At 38.4% G+C, this 20,241-nt stretch overlaps 1 protein-coding gene across 3 annotated transcripts in view; it reads left to right on the top strand.

Moving 5' to 3' along the window:
• Slc35f1 (solute carrier family 35 member F1) overlaps nucleotides 1-20,241 on the top strand; it is a 550,909-nt gene that overhangs the window by 444,913 nt on the left and 85,755 nt on the right. For all 3 annotated transcript variants that reach the window (XM_004651243.2, XM_045158979.1, XM_045158978.1), the window contains one exon: nucleotides 2,030-2,157. In XM_004651243.2, coding sequence (XP_004651300.1) covers nucleotides 2,030-2,157 — 128 coding nt within the window. The remainder of the gene's footprint in view (nucleotides 1-2,029; nucleotides 2,158-20,241) is intronic.

Genomic DNA, 20,241 nt, shown 5'->3' with positions numbered 1-20,241 from the left:
ACACTTACTTTAACAAGAAAACAATTTCACTGGATGGAATGCAAATGTTTATAGTAGATTATTTTAAGTAGTTTAAGTACAATTGTAATGGTATTTATCACTGCTGAGATTACTGAACATTGAATTTATTCACATATTCTATATTATTTATTTGCTATTTTGTGTGAACACATGTGTAGATTATGTGTGGTGGTGATGTGTGGCAATGCATGTGTGTGTGCAGACACATGTGCCTCATGAGTATGTAGAAGCCAAGAAGAACATCAGGCATTTTTCTCTTATTTATCTTCTGCCTCACCTGCATACTTTCTTGAGAAGGGGTCCCCTCTCTAAACCTGGACCTACTGTCTGTAAGGAAGCTCCAGTGATTCTCCAGTATTCTTCCCTCCCTTGTGGACTAGAATTACAGGTGTGTGTGACCACACCCAGATTTTTACATGGAGTCTGTAAAATCTAACTTGGAAACCTCCAGCCCAAAAAGGCTTCACACTTGACAATACATGCTCTTAACTGCTGAACCACATCCCCAGCCCAGCACTGGAAACTTTGTTTAAACCTCTCAGATAAAGGGACTATGTAGTCAGGTTGAGAGCCCCTGGTTTACAAGATAAGCCCTAACATGTATGTTAATTTATCCAATGTGCTGGTCAATAAAAGAGACAAAGAACTGTTTAAGGGTAGGTAGAAGATGAGATGGTTGGAAAGAAATGATCTGTGAACAATATATACCAGGCATGGGCTTGAAGTACTTGCCATGTTCTCATATGCTAGAGCTGGGTCTTGACCACTTCAGATAGATAGCCCTTTGTACTTCCCTCAATTCCCTGAGTTAGTCATTTAAAAATCTGGTTTGACCCTAGCTGTATGCAGTATGTTACATGCTATGGATACATATATGGCATTAATGTTGTGATGCAAAAAAAAAAAAAAAAAAACCCTTCAATCTAATGAAAAAGTGGTTTCTAAGTAATCACAGTTATTCAAAAGGACTACCATGAACCAAGTACCCATTTCCCAGTGGGGAATGGAGTTAAGACTCTTATGAGCATGTAGGCCTTCCAGCAGCCATGTGAGAGAGTTCAGAAGCAGACCTCTGCAGTCTGCCCTTCAGATGGGAATGCAGCCCTGGATGGCAGTTTGGGTGCTACTCACTGAGAAACTTTGAGCTGGAAACATTCAAACTGTACCCAGATTACTGAACCCATCAAAGCTTGCTACAGTAAATGTTTCTTGTCAGAACAGTTGTATTTTATGATAATATTTTATTCTATACATCCTTGCCCTTCACTCAGAGTATCTGTTTCCCTATTTGCTGGCTACCATATGCTATGATTTTTATCATCATGATTGACCCACCTTGAAAAGGATGATTTATTTCAGTTTGAAATATGCATGAAAAGAAGAATGAAAATTTAGTCTGCTCAGATGCTACCAGAGTTAGATGGAAAATGCTAAAATTATAGTTATTTGCAGCATGGAAACCATGGTCAGATGGCCATTTCCACCCCAGAATGACTCCCAGCTTCCTCAGTACCCTCATTACTCACAGACTTCTAAAGTGTATGTGATCTTCAGATGACTCGAGACATCTTGGAGTTGTAATACACACCCACTGCCACACACTGAACATTTCCATTTGGCTACATATATATATATTTTTTTTCTGTATCTATTTCAGCACAACCCTAAAATTTAGGATGGTTTTGATTTTTGTGCTATGTAATCTTTATAGTTTTCCTTTGAATTTTTACATGATAAAATTATTCTCTTTCATACATTCATCAGAAAATGTTTTACATGGTGAGCTTACACCCTCCCCAATCTTGCTGTGCCATAGAAACTAACCCCCCCAAAATGTACCATGATCAGTTCCTAAATACAAACATAAGTCTTTGATAGATTGATTTGTTTGTTTAAACATTGGGTACAATTATAGTAAAATATAATGCTACGATATTTTTATATTTTAAATATATAATTAATTATGTATAAAGAACCTAACCCATTTCTTCTTTATTTTGTAACACAGGAGAAGAAAACCTCTTGGCAATTTTACGACGAAGATGGTGGAAGTATATGATTCTGGGTCTAATAGACTTGGAAGCCAATTACCTGGTGGTCAAAGCTTACCAATACACCACCCTGACCAGCATCCAGGTACTGATCCTTCTACTCCTAGCATCCTTGGTTTCCAGATATAATTTATGTTGAGTTTAATCACCTAAGGATCTGTATACATGGAAATCTATAAATTTTTCAACTGACAGAGATTAGTTGTTTAAAAATTAATGAGCTTCATTTATGTCATTAATTTTTCTTAACTCAAGCTTACTTGGATATTTTGAATACCTCTTTGTTCTGAATATACCACATAATCATTGATAATGCAAAAAATAATAATTAGTGGCATTGAATACTACCAAATAATCTTCTATCAGCAAGAGAATTATTAGTAAGTATAAAATTAATATAATGTTATCACAACTTGCCTATTTTAGAATGCTAGTAGCTTTATTAAGCAAGCTGATTAATGATTTTTTTTCTTGTAGATTTATTTATTTATTTCAGATAAAGAAAGAGGAAATGACAGATGGAGAGAATGGGCACACCAGGGCTTCTAGCCACTGCAAGTGAACTCCAGACTCATGTTCCACCTTGTGCATTTGACTTATGTGAGAACTGGGGAATCAAAATTGGGTCCTTAGGCTTCACCAGGCAAGCACCTTAACCACCAAGCAATATCTCCAGCCCTATTTTTCCTTTTTTAATGCATAGAATTTGCAATATGGAGGGACATAATATTTCTTAAAAGAAAAAAAATCCTAAGAATATATTTTGCCTGAAGATAACTACTCTGTTTGTCTCTTTCTCTTTTTAACCCCTCACACACATACTCATGCACATAGACACAAATGCAAGTGTGATCATATTTCCACAATTCCCAGAGTCTCATTTTCCTTATTACCCAAATAAACTTTATTGTATCTGTTTTACCTTTATTTCTCTTTATATGTATAGAAATACTATTGTTTTCATAGCCATTCCAAAACTCCAGGAAAAAATTAAACATTATTCACCTATGAGATATAGCTAAGATTTGATACCTCAACAAAATTTCTACCACCATACTTATTTGTCTGTGAACAGTACAGAAATGACCAAACTGACAAGAAAGCAGAGAATTTGTGTGCCTGACAGATTTGGGTAGAAAGTGATCTAAACCTAATTTCATTATCCGGCCTGATCCCTTTCCTGATTTCCATATGAACTTCAGTGATGTTCCCTTGGTCTTTTTGCTACTATAATGGAGAATTTAAGACTGGATAATTTATAATGTATGGAAATTCATTGCCTCACAGATCTGGAGGCTTGGGAATTTAACATTATATGCCAAAGACCTTCTTGCTGCTGATGGTGGAAACAAGAAAGAGTAAAGGGGGTAAATCCACCCTGTAATATGGTATTATGCCACCAATGAGATAAGGCCTCATGAGCTAACCACCCTATGCAGATCTGGGATCTTGAACTACTCTTGTAATGGAAACTAAATATATACTTGAATTTTGAAGGGTACGACCATTCTAGCCATAGTAGATGGTTTGAAATAAAAGTAGTTACAGGTGGCTGTTTTGCAGAACCATTTCCATAATACAGTTTACATTCTGCAAGTATCTGTGGGATGACTTTCTAGTAAAGATGCAGATTGAGGCAAAAAGTGAACTGATGAGAAAGAACTGAACAAGCCTTTATAATTCAGTCTTTACATTTGTGTGGCTTGGTCTAATGTTGTAAAGTACAAACCTGCCCAGATGTTTGAAGACCCAGAAGTAATATACTGTCATTTGAAAAGAAAATTATCTGTGTGACTTTCTTTCTCTTTTTGGAATCTTCTTTTTACTAACTGCAATGGTCCTCTGCATCTTGAAATTGGCTTTTTGTTTTCTGCTTTTTCTTTCTCATATTTTCCAACTTAGAAAAGAACCTTCTAGGATGCCTCATGTACAATATATAATACTTCTTTTGGTTAAAAAAACTAGGGCTGGGTTTTATCTGCTGGCTCAGCAACTAAAGTGCTTGTTGTCAAACATAAATGGTGATGAGGAGAGGGAAGGAGAAGGTCCATATAAAAGCCAGATTTAGTAGCACAAGCATCTGTCATCCCACCATGGTTGCAGCAAGACAGGAGAATCTTTTGGAAGCTCGTGGACCAGCTAGCTCACTGAACGCAGCAGAGAGCAACAAAAGACCTTGTTTTGAATAAAGCAGAAGACAAGGACTGATGTCCAAAGTTGTTCTCTGACCTCCACACATGCACTGTGGCACACATGCACTCAAACTCACACAAATGAACACACACACACACCATACATATACACACACACCAAAAATTGTTTGGACCTACTCACATCCTTGGTTCTATACACATCATTAATACTTTTGATAATATTTGTTAACATCTTAAAAATGACTATTACTTGTTAGAATAATTTATAAATCTTCTAGGTTAGAAATAAATATGCCAAATATAAATATGGTTCTAGGATATCTAATTTATATTTGCTTTTCTTAATATCTCTGAATTCTAAGAAAACACACATAAAATAGTTACAAATTCCAATAGAAGAATAAGTATTTATCTTTCTCAGCCATGATACTTATGGTGTCCCCATGTTCACACTCCAGACGATAAAGCTGTAAAATGGAAAAACTCCTGTACTATGTCTTAGTTACACAATTTGTATATTCTATATAAATGAAATGGGTACTTTTACCATCAATTTCAGTTTTAAACACTTTTATCTGTTTTCAATGATAAATGTATTTTTCAAATATGGAAACAAAAATCACTGGCAGTGTTCTCTGAAATTATATCCATAACTGCTACTAGAACAAACTGCCACTGCGTGTGTCATGGTCTTCGGCTTCCTCATAGTGATCTTTTTCTCTCTTCCTTACCCTTCTTCCATTAGGAGCAAGGTGTAAGAATCAGCTGCTTCCAACTGCTGATGCCACTTTAGGACCTTAACTTTCAAACACAGGTGTATATGTGCACACACACATACACACACACTCATACACAGTACACACACATACACACACACAATTCACTGTTTTTTTAATTTAGTATGTTTGATTGAACTTCCATTACTTTGCTTTCTCATTTCATCCCCTATCTACTGAAATTCTATTTATTTCAAAATCATTTGTACATTCAGGATGCTTTCAAACCATCTAAAAAAAAGTCCAACCAAATATTATTAAGTCTTCTAAGTGGAGCATCTAGAATAGTTGGAAAAATGTCTTAGTCATGTCATCAGGGGCTCAATGTCTTCCTGTCTTTCCTCCTTCTGCTGGCTTGTCCTAATGCACACCCTTCTCATGGTCATGAGGAAGATTGCCATCAGCACAAATAAACCTCTTCATTTATGACAAATGAGAGACAATAAAAATGCCTGCCCACATCCACTGAAGTTCAGTGGTCTATTCTGACTGAACCACATAAAAGGTCAGAAGAATGTTGGGAGGAACATGAATTGGATTTGGACACACTGAACTTTAAAGGAAGATATTTCATCATTGGCTTAAATAGGGTTTTTGAAGAATGTTAATGACATTTTTTGTGGAACAGGAAAGATTTCTCAGTGGTTAAGGCATTTGTCTGTAAAGCCTAATGATCAGGGTTCAATTCCCTAGTACCCACATAAAACCAGATGCACAAAATGGTGCATGCATCTAGAGTTCATTTGCAGTTGCTAGAGATCCTGGTGCACCCATTTATTCTCTCTCCTTGCAAATAAGTAAAAATATTTTTTAAAAACATAAATACAAAATATTTCTGGGTTCAAGACATTGTGTTAAGAAATGCACATACTTGACAACAAAGATACAGATCATCTGTATTTTTCAATTTTGTGTGTGTGTGTGTGTGTGTGTTGGATGCATGTGGATGTGGCCTTGCAGTATCCCATGCACTTGCCTGCTGTGGGGTGTGCTTACCTGCAGCGGCTGGAGCAAAACTCAGGTGCTCCATTCATTCACGTTTCCATTCATTCTTGCTTGAGTCAGTCCTTTATGATCCTGGAGCTTGCCACTTTTTGTTGTTTGTTTTTGCAAGCTATGGAGATTCATGGGTCTTTGCTCCCTATGGCACTAGGATTAGAGGTGCCTATGGTCATGACCAGCTCCATTTATATTCTTAAGGAAGTTCCACCTGAGATGACCAAATGAATGAGTATATGGTTGCAATCAAATATTATATCCGAGAAGATATCACACAATATCCTGACTAAAACTGGAGTTGGGGAGATTTTCCTGAAACTAGAGAGTGAAAGTTCAATGTAAAAGAGAATACTAGTTGGAGGGAAACAAGATCCAGCAGAGGACAACAGGCTCAAGGCCATATGGCAGAGGAACTATCACAGGCACAAGACTGACTGTGGTGGTTTGAATACAAAATGTCCATCATAGCCTAGTATGTTTATGAAGAAGCTTCATATTTAGAGTCCTCAGCTGGTGGAGCATTTAGGATATATGGCTTGCTGGAGGAGATATGTTACTAGAGTTGGGCCATGAGATTCTATAGCCCAGTCCAGCTTGCCAGTGTTAGCCAGCTCACTCTTCCTGCTTTCTCCCAAGTGATGTGATAAGATAAGATAAGCTGCCTTGCCATTCTTTCTCTGCCATGATGAAACTTGCTCTCAAATCTTCAGGCCAAAATAAAACCCTTCCTTCCATGAGGTCAGATGTTTTGTCCCATCAATGAGAAGGTAATTGCTACACATACCAAGGTCATATGGTCAGGCAAGGAAGTACAAGACAACAGTGGTATGATGAGATGGGCTGGAAAAGATGAAGCTTAGTGGCCAAACTGAGGGCTTGGCTCCTTATCTGAATGCAGAGGTGAGCCATCAGAAAGTTTTTTTCTGGACAGTGATGTATTACAAATTTGAGTTTCCAAGATGACTTAAGCTGTGCTATGAGGACAAATTTAAACAACAAATGTTCATAAAGCAATAGAGGATATTAGAGAAAATCATGTTGGGCCATGTTGTAGATGCTCTTCAATGTTGGGAGGAAGAATGCAACTAAAGATTTCAGAGGAATGAAATGTTAGAATAGGGCCCAAGCCCATACATATGAACAAGCTCTTCATCACTGATTAACCAGTCACCAAACAGTCTGGATTTCTGAACCATTTAAAAACATATAGAGTGAAGAGGCACAAAGAGTTGCTCCTTGCTTGATTCCCTGCCTTTCTGTTTGTTCATCTATCTATGGCTAAATTCACAATTTATTCATGAACCTTTATAGAAAAAGTATATTTGTGAGTGATTAGAAACTTATCGGGATTAAAAAAAAAAATACGTGCAGTGTTCTTTGAATCCTACAGCCATCTTTCCCAATGGTGACATTTTATGTGACTTTAGTGTAATGTCAAATCCCAAACAATGACTTGATGCAATATTGTTAACCAGACTAAAAGACCTTATTCTCCAGTTTTCCCATATTATACCTCACGTGTGTGTGTGTGTGTGTAGAGAAAGGGAAAGAGAGATCCTATGTACATGTAACCACTACCATAATCAGGACTCAGTACTGTACCATCACCACAAAAAATTTTTCTCACTACGAAATTCATTGAACCCACCCCATCCCTATTAGCCAGAAACTTTTAATTTTTTCTCCGTATATTTTGTGTTTACACTGTATTTAACCTTTTGAGATTGGCCTTTTCACTAAGTTTATCCTTATATCCATCTAAGTAATTGCATGTAAATAGTTTATTCATTTTCAGTGATATGTAATATTCCATGTTAACCATTCATCTATCTAAGGGAACCTGTGTTGTTTCAGCTTAACATGGTAACAAAAAAAGCTGAAATGAACATTTATGTGATTTATTTATGTATACAAAAGTATTTGTGTATGTGGGAATATATCCTCAAAAATATAAGTACTGGATCATCTGGTCAGTTTATATTTCTATTTGGAGGTTGTCAAACTAATATCCAAAGTGGCTGTACCATTTTACATTTCTTCCTTTAGCATAGAGAGTTCTAAGTGTTTTCCATCCTCACCAGCATTTTGTTTTATCATCATTTTTTTTATTTTAGCCATTCTGAAAAGTATGTATCAATATTTCATTACTCCTTTAATCTTCATGTATTTAGTAGCCAATAACGTTGAAGCATGTTGGAATTTTTATAAACTTCACCTTCATAATTGAAAGCTAAAAATCTAAGCAGGGAAAAATCCTTTCTAGGTGAGAAAAAGAGAGAGAGTGAATGCAGAAACCCTTTCTTTATCAGCTTGTAAAAAGAGAGATAGGGGCTGGAGAGATGGCTTAGAGATTAAGGCCCTTGCCTGTGAAGCCTAAGGACCCTGGTTCGAGGCTCGGTTCCCCAGGACCCACGTAAGCCAGATTCATAAGTGGACGCACACATCTGGAGTTAATTTGCAGTGGCTGGAGGCCCTGGAGCGCCCATTTTCTCTTTCTCTACCTCTTTCTCTCTCTATCTGCCTCTTTCCCTCTCTCTGTCTGTCACTTTCAAATAAATAAATATAAATAAACAAAATTTTTTAAAAAGAGAGATAGTAGAATCTTCATACTGGATTTATAAGTATTTTTATTTAAAGACACATTTGTGGATTTTTATCTCTTGACTTGCAAAGAATGAAAAGATTGTGGTTATAACTTTGGGATAGATTAGCCATGACATTTGGATACATTTTAACTGCTATGTTATTTTTATGATTGTGATTTTATGATTAGAAATACTAGCTTTATGACTCCTTACTCAAAGATTATTCATCTTCCTCAGCCATGTAGTGCTCAAACACAAACAAATTAAACTGGTGCTGTGAAATAAGAAGCAAGTCTCTTCTAACATGATAGTTTGGCTATTAAAATAAGCTCCCATCTTTGCCAGTGCTCTTGTTAATGATGCTGAGAGGCCCATACCTCTAAACAAGGTTCCTCCCTGACAGGATGCATAGTTCTCACCTGTTTTTCTTTCTCTGAGCAAATTTTAGGGGTGGGGAGGGGGCATGAATATGGGAGAGAGGAGCAAGGGAGAGGAAGAACCAATCAGAAATATGTGTGAAAATGGCATAATGAAACTTGTATGCTAATTTGAAAAGGAAGGAAAAAAGAAAGGAAATAAGGGGAAGGAAGGAGGGAGGGAAGCAAAAGAAAGAAAAAGCAGAATAGAAGTATTATTCACAATATTCAAAAATGACTCTGTCATCCGCTGGCAGATGAATGAATCAACGAAACGTGGCATGCACATTCATGGAAATGATTTAGTGTTTAAAAGAGAAGGAAATTCTGACACATGCTGCAATATGAATGAACCTTGAAAGGGACCTTGTGTTGTGACGTCCTTCAGGCACAAAGGGCATGGGGATATAGCTCAACAAAAGAACTTGTGTTTAGCATGTGCAGGCCTTATGATTAGTACCTAGCACACACAAGTCCATATGAACACATTTTATTTATGTGCTTATAGGACACACTTAGAATAGTGAAATTTATTAAGATAGAGCATAGAATAGTTACTGCCAGGGGCTGGGGTGGGGATAATGAGGAACTACTGTTTAGTGGGAAAGAACTGACTTTCAGTTTGAGACAATGCAGATATTCTGGAGATGAATGGTAGTGATGGCCACATGACAAAGAGAATAGGCTTAATGCCACTGACTAGTACATTTAACAATAGTTGAAATAGTAAGTCTTATGGTATGGGTATTTTTGCCACAATAAACATGTTATATTTTAAATTTCTTTACAAAGAGATTTAGTTGAATAGGAAGTTAGGAGACAGGTTATAAGGTTCTGGATGTCAAGGAAAAGAGATTAGGTATGATTTTAGGAGAGTCATGAGACTGCACAGAGCAAAGTGTCAGTATGACATAACCTGCATTGTGAGAGTACTATGGCTGCTTGTGGGAGCTGAATGTGAGGGGTTAAGCATGGAAGGAAGGTGCCACTGAAGGACAATGGTGACTCTAGGCTAGGTGCTGACTGGAGGTTTAGTGTGTGTAGTTCAGCAGGGAGGTGGGAACTAGAAATATGATCATGGATGTCATTCTCAAATAGACAGTGATGAAGGTCATGTTCTGATAAGAGCACAATGAGCTATAACTAGGAAAGAGAACTAAGTTGTAAGGCATAACAATATTAAATACTAAGGAAAATAGGTCAGAAGGAAGAAGCCAGTATTGTGAGAAAACCAGAAGAGCTTGGGTGCTTCAAGAGGGCCTGAATGCCATTCACTGAGGTCACACCTGAGTGACTGAGCAACTAGGGGTCCCATTTGTCAAAGAGGAGGAACAATGTGGGGACAAAGACATGGGTTTCTGTTTGATCTAGCTGCCTTGTAGGCACATCAGGTCACCAGGTGGTTCTATGGGTCTGAAGTTCAGGAGCAGAGTGTAGAGTAGAAAAGCAAGTAAATTCACATACCATTAACATAGAAATGTCCAAAGCCAGCACAGTGCATGGAAGGATTGAGGGCAAATGGAGAGCAATGAGAAAATGTCACTGGGAGCTAAGGCTGAATTCAAGAGCCCATAGGCAAGAATCCCAGAGGACTGTGAGAGGTATCCTGAGGAACGAATGAAAGACATAGAGTGGAGACCCTATGGGTAAGACCACCCAAAGAAGGAAGGAATATCAGAATCTGTACTAATATAAAGATTAAAATGTTTCTACCAAGTTGAAAACATGGAATGCATTTTTGAGAAATTTTGCTGATGTGAGAAGAACAGAAATCAGTTTGCAAAAGGAAAATATTGGAGATACAGTGGCTGAAATGTGACTTACTTTTCTTGATGTTTAGAAGAAAGGAAACAAGAATGTCATATGTGCAGTGTGAAAATGACAGTGCCAAGGACTGGACCCTCAAACATGCCAATTTTATTTGTTTATTTGCAAGCAGAGAGAGATATGAGAAAGAGAGAGAGTGTGAGGCACACCAGGGCCTCTAGCTTCTGCAAACTCCAAATTCATGTGCTGCTTTTTGCATCTGGTTTTACATGAACACTAGAGACTCAAACTTGGGTTGTTAGACTTTGCAAGAAGCACCTTAATCACTGAACCTCTCTCCAGCCCAAACACATCAATTTTGAGGAACCAAAAGAGTAAGATGAGTCAAAAAAGAAAAAAGAAGAATTCAAGAAGACAGAAGGAAAGGCCAGATATACTGATGGAGAAAAAGATAAGTCAAAGGAGGACAAAATTCAAGGGGAGATCAGTTAGTAATGCCAAATGCAGGGTAGTAAAAAGCCCAAGGCAGTTCTGAAATTCAGCTTTGGTGGTGATGGTAAAATGAGCTATCCCTGAAAGACATCTAGTGGAACGGATGAGACCAGGAGACCAGAGATGATGACTGTAGATAGAGCCTCACAACATCATATAAAGAGCTAAACAGAGCAGTCTGACTTCAAAGGCAGAGTCAGGATGAACCAATATTGTAAAGGAAAATCTCCCATAGAAAGGGATGGTGGCCAGGGCCATGTGGGATAGCAGCTGCTGTAAGGTCCAACAAGCAGAAGGCATGGATTCTGGGTGTCAAAAAAAAAGTACTGAATGGCCTTCAGCATTAGGTAAATCTTTAGGGAAAGAAAGTAAGTGAACTATCAGAAAGAAATTGTGTGTTTAATGTCAATTGTCCACTTGTTCCTAGGTACAGACATTTTTGTTCTCTTTGATATTCCTATACCTTTATTGAGATGCTGAGCACATAGTATGCACGCAGCAATTATTGGCTGAATGAACAAAGAAATGACTAGAATGAGATGATGACAATCTTATTTTGCCTTTTTTTTTTTTCAAAACAAAACCCAGAATTGTGAGAACTGGAAATAGACCTCATAAGTATGAACTGTTTTCCTGTAGCTTTTAAGTTGTTTCCCCTGCCATGCTGTTTGAATGCTAAGAGAAATCAAATGCAATGCAAAGTTAATGTAGAATTAATATTTTATCAGAAAACTTTCAGTTCCTTCAATGTGCTTTGAAATGTGTGCTTGCTTTACTGTTATCATTAATGCTCTGTGTTCAAGAATTCTGTCAGTAAGAAATATAAGTTTGGGCCCAGCTAACGTAACTACTTCAGCAAAACACTCAAAAGAGAGTCCACAGTAGCAGACATGCATCACTAAGCACAAAAGCCCTGACTCTGATGTGTTATATTTTTTCCTTTCATATAAAAGTGTGGGGTAATACTCCCACCAGTGCTCACTTTCAATAGTGCTACAGTTGTTCTCTTTCTCTGTGAGAGACTCTGAGCCTGCCACATTGAAGTGAGCTCAATAGCCTCATCAGGAACTGGATCCTATAGATTCTGCTCTTCCTAGACCTTGATTATTTAAGTCCCTTTCATATAAAGAAATGTGTAGATTTGAAATCACTGACTCTCACACTTTCTACTAGGTAATTTCAAGAAAATTAACCTGACATTAGAGATCTGTTTCTTCATCTATAAAATGGGAAAATTAAGAACTGATCATTCCACACCAGTGCATTGCTTTTTATTGTGGAATCCACTTTGCTGATAATCAGAGCTTGTTAAAGGTGATTAAAGCTCCTGTGATGTGACACTCAGAAGGAATTTGTCCCCTGGGACAGCTTTACTCTAGCTGGAGGTAAATTTTTCTGCAATGGTGATAGAAAACTTGCCTCTAATTAGCTGTATCTTCTGGTCACCTAGATCTCTAGGCACTTGTCCCAGATTTCCAGAGCATGGCAGCATCTCTTCCTCTTCCTAATACCACACCTTTCCAAATGAAACCACAAAAGAGAAAAAATATTTGAGCCACTACTAAGTTGTGACAGCTGGCATAAGGTGACATAAAATGCACATATTTAAGTCCTTATTGGTAAAAGACAAGAAAGATGATTTAGTGAAAATCTTTTCTACACCTTGGCAAGAGGGCATTTTCTGAAAACAGCTTTCATAATGTAAGTGTGGTGACAGGTGACACATCTTGTTAGTTTAGATTTGTTAGCAATATAGCAGAAGCGTGGTTTTATCCAGCCTGAGTATTAGAAGACAATAAAACACACACAAAGCTCCAATGTGTAGGTGTTGGAGAAAAATAGTTTCAATAATATAGGAGTCTGGAGATATGGGTAACAGTGCTTGCTGCACAAGCATGAAGACCCAAGTTTGATTTCTAGAAGCCATGTGAAAAGCCAAGCATTGTCATGCATGTCTATAACCCCAGTGCAGGGGGCAGCAGCTTGGGTTCCCCAGTCAGCAAGTCTAGCTGGAAAAATAGGAACTCCAGGTTTAATTGAGAGACTCTGTTATGATTAAATAAGGTGGAAGAGCAAGATCAGAGACACCCAACATGCTCCCTTGGCTTGTTTACATATGTACATATGATACTACACACCCACTGCAAAAAAAGTAAAAAAGAAAGAAAAGTCAAGTCCTGGGTCTGAAAAGGTCTAGCAAGAGGATATGATGGGGTCAGAGGTTTTCTATCAAGGAATTCTTTTCCAGAGAGAAGACACGGCTACCTCACGTTATGCTTCTGGTTGGATTTTTAAGGTGCCTGAGGCAAGCAGACCACAGTAGTATGTAAATGCATAATTTTCAATAAATCATCAGGAGTGTCAACCTGAAAAGGACTGTTGCCAACTGTTTTTGTTTCAGAAGTCTGCCTATTCAAATTCTTCTTGGTTAGTATTTCCACTGTACTCACTAAGGATGAATTTATAATATATTTCACTTTTAGAATCCAGGGAAGATTGCCAATTAGATTTCAGGAGGGAAGCATAGGAAATGGGAAGCATTGCCTTTCCTGGAATTACCTACCAGTTGCTTGAGGTTCAGCTTCTGACAGCGCAGTAAGGGGAGGTTGTGGCCTGAGAGTAGCTGCAGGGAGCGTAGTGAGGAGCTGGTAGGTGTGGAAGAAGTCTCCTCCAGGCAGGTGGCATTCCACAGAGGCCGAGGTCACTTCATTATGCTCTACTGAAATGGGAGCAGTGGGATTGGAGGTTTGGTAATTCTTATTTTTGTAAACCATCAGCTTCCATGAGACTTTTCTGACTGGTAGATTTTTATAATCTTTATAACATCAGTTTTTAATATTTACTTTGAAAATAGCATATGCTCAGAAGAGGAAATTTGGAAACTACAGAGAATTTTGCTCATGGGATTTTGGTACTTCACTTATCCCATTTGACGATAACCATTGTTTTAACAATGACAGATTCTGATTTTCTTCTGGAGACTGTTTTAAAGATAGGATGTCATGTAGTTCAGCTTTTCCTTTAACATCCTATATAGCTGAAAACGACCTTGAATTTCTGATTGTTCTCCCTCCAACTACTGAGTGATGGGATTAAAGGCATGCATGGTTTTATGTGGTGCTAGAAACTGAATGCAGGATTACATGACTACTAGGCAAACATTCTACCTAGTGAGCTACATCCCCATGTCACATCTGGAGATTTTTAATTTTTCTGCCTACTAATGAAATGTAGGTGTTTGGTCAAGAAGTGAACTTTTTGGGGTGTGGGTGTGTGTTTTCATGTTCATGTATGTGAGTGTGGATGCACATGTGTGTATAGTGTTCAGAAGATAACTGTGGGTGTCACTCCTCATTTTCCACTTTGTTTTGAGGCAAGGTCTGTCATTCTTGTTGCTTGCCACTGTATTTGCCAGGATAGTGGGCCTTTCATCTCATCCTGGGCATTTTGGAATTACAGATGTCCCTATAGCATCCCTAGTTTTTCTTGTTGTTGTTGTTGTTTTGTTTTGTTTTTTAGTTTTTTGGGTTTTTGTTTTGTTTTGTTTTTTTGTTTTTGTTTTTGTTTTTGTTTTTTGAGGTAGTGTCTCACTCTGGCTCAGGCTGACCTGGAATTCACTATGTAGTCTCAGGATGGCCTTGAACTCACGGTGATCCTCCTACCTCTGCCTCCCGAGTGCTGGGATTAAAGGTGTGCACCACCACACCCAGAAACCTCCCTAGTTTTGATGTGGGATCAGACCTGATCTCAGGTAGTCATGCTTGCATGGTAAGTACTTTATCTACTGAGCCATGTCCCCAGTCCCCAAGAAATGAACTTTTACATGAAGGTATATGTCAGCCACCGAACCTGATGTAAAAGGAGTGTGCAGATTCCTGTTCTCCCCATAATATCACTGAGTCTGGGGTAATTTCCAAATGCCCAAAGAAAGAGAAAAACTGGCTCTCCATTCCATGTTTACTCCACCCCAAAGACAAAATAGTTAATTCAGCATTTATTAGGACATTTTACCACTTGGTAGGATTATGACACCTTAAAACAAAAAGGAAGAGATCCTATCTTCAAAGTGCTTTATTTCTGCTGGCTCTGAGGTTTGATTAGAAGGGTCCATGGCTGGAAAGAGCCCTGAGACAGGCTGTAAGATCTATTGACCCTTTCTCCAATATGTCTTCCTGCACATTCAAGGGTATTAACATTGGAGTGGAAGGTAGGAAGCAAGTGTGCCTTCTCTAATTCAAGTCTAAGGATAAGACCAGTGGTGTTTGATCTGCACTTGCTTGTACTTCCAACACAAAAGAGAGGAACACCAATCTGACCAAGCTTGAGTAGACCTAGTACCTAAAGGGCCCTGAGGCTGATTGCATGGCAAAGGTCAGTGGCTGCAAGGCTGGAAAGTCAACCCTAGGATAGTATGCTTCCTTGTGCATCCAGCAGTTATGTGAGAAGGGAGCATCCACACTGCCTCAGTGCAGATAAACCTTCCTGTCAGGCCTGGGGCAACACCCCTGAGCCTCACTGGGTCCCAATTCAGATCACACAAATTCTTCAGGCAGTAAATAACACTGGGAGAATAGAGCCCTAGTTGTACAGGAAGCAGGTCAAATGGGTTAGGGCCACACCCAGACCCATCTGGAGGTTGCACATGCAAGGAGGACCCTGCTCAAAGCCCATAACACCAATACCAATAAAGTGCACAACCTCCCCACAACCTTCTTAATCATAATTGACCAGGCTACACAGCACAGGTGCAAGTATTGCAGGACTAGCACCCATAGGGTTCTTGACTGATTGCATGGCAAAGAGGTTGATCTAGAGATGGGTAAACCCCAATGCAAAACAAATAGTACAGGACATCAAGCCAAAAGAGCACCACCAAGAATACCTAGTCTTATAATGGAAGCTTCCAATGAAAACACAGAGGATTCTCCAGACATAGACTCCAAAAATGAAAGTATGATGGGCGTATTAAACAAATTTAATGGATCCATAGCCAAACTGATGGATGAAATGGAAGAAATCAACAACAAAAAATAGTTACCTATACTCTCATGAACAAAATTGAAGAGGACCAAAAAGAGAAAGATAAATGATTTGAAGGAGAGTCAACATAAAAAGCTCATTATTCAGTAGAATAATCTTAATGAGGACATGACCAAATGCAGGAACAAACCCAAGAAACAATAAGAAAGTCATGTCAGAATCTGAAAATGTAACTTAAGGAAGGCTGGAGGGCTGAAGAGATGGCTCAGTAGTTAAGGTGCTTACCTGAAAAGCCTAAGGGCTTGGGTTTGATTCCCCAGTAATCATGTAAACCCAATGCACAAAGAAGCACATGCATCTGGAGTTCATTTGCAGCCACTAGATGCCATGGAATACCCATTCTATCTATGTACATCTCCTCTCTATTTTTCTTTGCTTGCAATAAATAAATAAATAAAATATTTTAAAAATAAAAGAGGGCTATAGAGATGGCTTAGCGGTTAAGCGCTTGCCTGTGAAGCCTGAGGACCCCGGTTCAAGGCTCGATTCTCCAGGACCCACGTTAGCCAGATGCACAAGGGGGCGCACGCGTCTGGAGTTCGTTTGCTGTGGCTGGAGGCCCTGGCGTGCCCATTCTCTCTATATATCTGCCTCTTTCTCTCTCTCTGTCACTCTCAAATAAGTAAAAATAAACAAAAAAAATTAAAAATAAAAGAAAGGGATGGAGATACTGGAGAAAAATGCAATGGATAATGAAAAAAAAATCCCCTTTATAAAAGTCTCCTTAGAGAGCCTTATCAGCAAAACAAATAATAAAATTTCAGATCTAGAAGATGAGACCAAAAATTAACCAGGACTCTAAAGATTATGATAAATTTTTAAAAACGTGAACAGACTATGAAGGACTGGTGGGACACCTTATAAATACCAAATATCTGGATCATAGACATAAAATAATAGGAAGAGATACAGGTTAAAGGCATAGAAAACATCTTCAACAAAATTATTAAAGAAAATTTTCTTACTCTCACAAAACAGACATATCCATATAAGAGAGGCTCACAGAACACGAAACAGATACTACTGGTTGAAAGAAGACACTCTCCATCACATATAGTTAAAACTCTAAACAGTGACACAAAGAGCGAGTACTAAAATCAGCAATATAAAAACAGCTCATCACATACAAAGGCAAACCAATCATAATTATTTCTGATTTTTCTATGAAAACTCTGGCCAGAAGGACTTGGGATAGAGTGTTCCAAGGCTTAAAGGATTATGGCTGCCAAACCAAAATACTATATCCAGCAAACTTATCTTTCATAATAAACAGTAAGAGGAATCTTTACATGATAAAAGCCAGCTTTATGAATATATGAGCACAAAACCAGCCCTACCAAGAATAGGTTAGGGGATACTCCACACTGAAGAAAGCAACAACCAATCTCAAGAGGCTATAAGAGAGGAAAAAACAGCCGGGTGTGGTGGTGCACACCTTTAATCCCAGCACTCGGGAGGCAGAGGTAGGAGGATTGCTGTGAGTTCAAGGCCACCCTGAGACTCCATAGTGAATTCCAGGTCAGCCTGGGCTAGAGTGAGACCCTACCTCGAAAAACCAAAGAAAAAAAAAAGAGAGAGAGAGAGAGAGAGAGAATAAACAATAACTAAAACTAGAGCATCATAAAAATTTCCAAAGCTCAAAAAAGCACAAAATTCCACTAATTCTTCAACATGACAGGGATTAACACAAAGATCACAGTTGTAACTCTAAGCATAAATGGACTCAATTCCTCAATCAAGAAACACAGGTGAGCAGGTTGGATCAGAAAAATGGATCCATTGATTTGTTGTCTATAAGAAACACACCTTGCTATTAAGGATAGGTACTACCTTATGGGGAAAGAAGAATGATTTCCCAAGAAAATGGAAAAATGAAACAAGCAGGTGTGGCTATATTAATATCTGGCAATAGACTTCAAACCAAAAGTAATAAAAATTGATTCATAATATTACAATCATAGATTTCTATGTACTGAACACGGTTGCACCAAATTTTATAAGACAAAATCTACTAGACAACAAACCAGAAATAAACCTCAATACAATTATAGTTAGTGACTTTAAAAAACCACAATTATCAACAGATCAATCAAGCAGAAAATTAACCTAGAAATAATGGAGCTAAACAACATCATAGATCAACTAAACCTAATAGACATATAGATGATTTTACAGAATTAATACAACCTCTTCTTAGCAGCTCCCAGAACTTTCTCTAAATTAGAACATATATTAAGATATAAGCCATGTCTACACAAGTTCAGGAAAATTGACATAAAACCCTGCATTATATCTGATCACAATGCAATAAAGCTAGAAATCAACAAGAGAAACAGCAGAAAAGGGAGGGGGGACACCAACTGGTTGGGCATGGTGTCGCATTCCTTTAATCCCAGCATTCACCCAGGAGCCAGAGGTAGGAGGATAACCATGAGTTTAAGGCCACCCTGAGACTACATAGTGAATTCCAGGTGAGCTTGGATTAGAGTAAAACCCTACTTCAATAAACAAACAAACAAACGAACAAAAACCTCTTAAAGACTAAACACTTACAATGAATGGGACATTGAAGAAATCTATAAAATTATAGTACTGAATGATAATAAAATCACACCATAACAGAACTTATGGGAGGTAATTATAGTGTTATAAGAGGAAAGTTAACAGCACTAACTGCCTACATTACAAATACAGAGAAACCTAAATTTATAAACATCCACCTAAAAGCATTAGAAAACAAGAATGGATAACTAAGATGTGGTATATCTACACAATGGAATTCTATACAGCAGTAAGAAAAAATGACACAATGAAATTTGAGGAAAAATGGTTGAACCTAGAAGAGATCATTCTCTGAACTTACCCAATCACAAAAAGAAAATCACCACATAGTCTCACTCATCTACAACACCTAACCTGAATCTACCCAAGATGCCTTATCCAGCAAGCATCTCGTGGACTAGACAATAGGATGAGTGGGGAGGGAGGGGAGGACAATGGAGGGGGTGGAAAACACAAATGTAGACCCAAATGGCAATGGTACCATAAAACTCTACATCTTAAAAGGCAGACCAAATGGCTGACCCATCACCAGGCCCTTAGAGGGAACACCTGAGCCACAAGACACTGAAGAGGGTATGATGAAGACTGACCTCAATCTTCTACAGCTCCTCTCTCTCTCTCTCTCTCTCTCTCTCTCTCTCTCTCTCTCTCTCTTCTCCCTAACTCTTTTATATTAGTTATCTTTTACTTCTTTTTCTTAGTGGGCATGGACCTGTAACTCCCAGTACCAGCATGTGGCTGTTATCCATCATGAGCTTTTGATCTGAGAGACTGACAAGGTTTCCTAAAAGAAAGACAGATTTTTGTTACAGTATTTGATGACCCACCAAAGTTTAGTGGTAAGACCCTACTGCTGAAGACACCTTATGTGCATGACACATAAAGTGGAATGGCATGGCTAGAAGCTAGAAGAGAGTCAGTCCCCAGACAGTCAGTGCATCTGGGTTCATTTTTGGTCTGCTTCAGTGATGAGGTATTGGGGGCCTCTGGGTCTCTGGATCTCTGATTTGGTAGGAGTTGATTTTTCTCTGTGTTGATCTCCTTCACCCTTGTACTGGTACCTGGGTCACCAAGAAAACGACACGCTTTCTTGTTTCACCAGTTGTTCTTAGTCTCAGCCAGGGCCCTTTTGAGATATGATGGGGTGGCTCTCTCCTTAGGATCTACATCTATCTGAAAAAGAGAAGCTGATGCTCCAACGGAGAGTTAAGTTAGCACCCAGCAAATTAGATAACCCTTACATTTTTTAAAATTTTTATTTATTTATTTATTTATTTATTTGAGAATGACAGACACAGAGAGAAAGATAGATAGAGGGAGAGAGAGAGAATGGGTGCGCCAGGGCTTCCAGCCTCTGCAAACGAACTCCAGACGCATGC

Source organism: Jaculus jaculus, chromosome 9, assembly GCF_020740685.1.
Source record: "Jaculus jaculus isolate mJacJac1 chromosome 9, mJacJac1.mat.Y.cur, whole genome shotgun sequence".
NCBI lineage: Eukaryota > Metazoa > Chordata > Mammalia > Rodentia > Dipodidae > Jaculus > Jaculus jaculus.
Note: the sequence above shows the minus strand (reverse complement) of the source record. Positions and strands in the feature narration are given on the sequence as shown.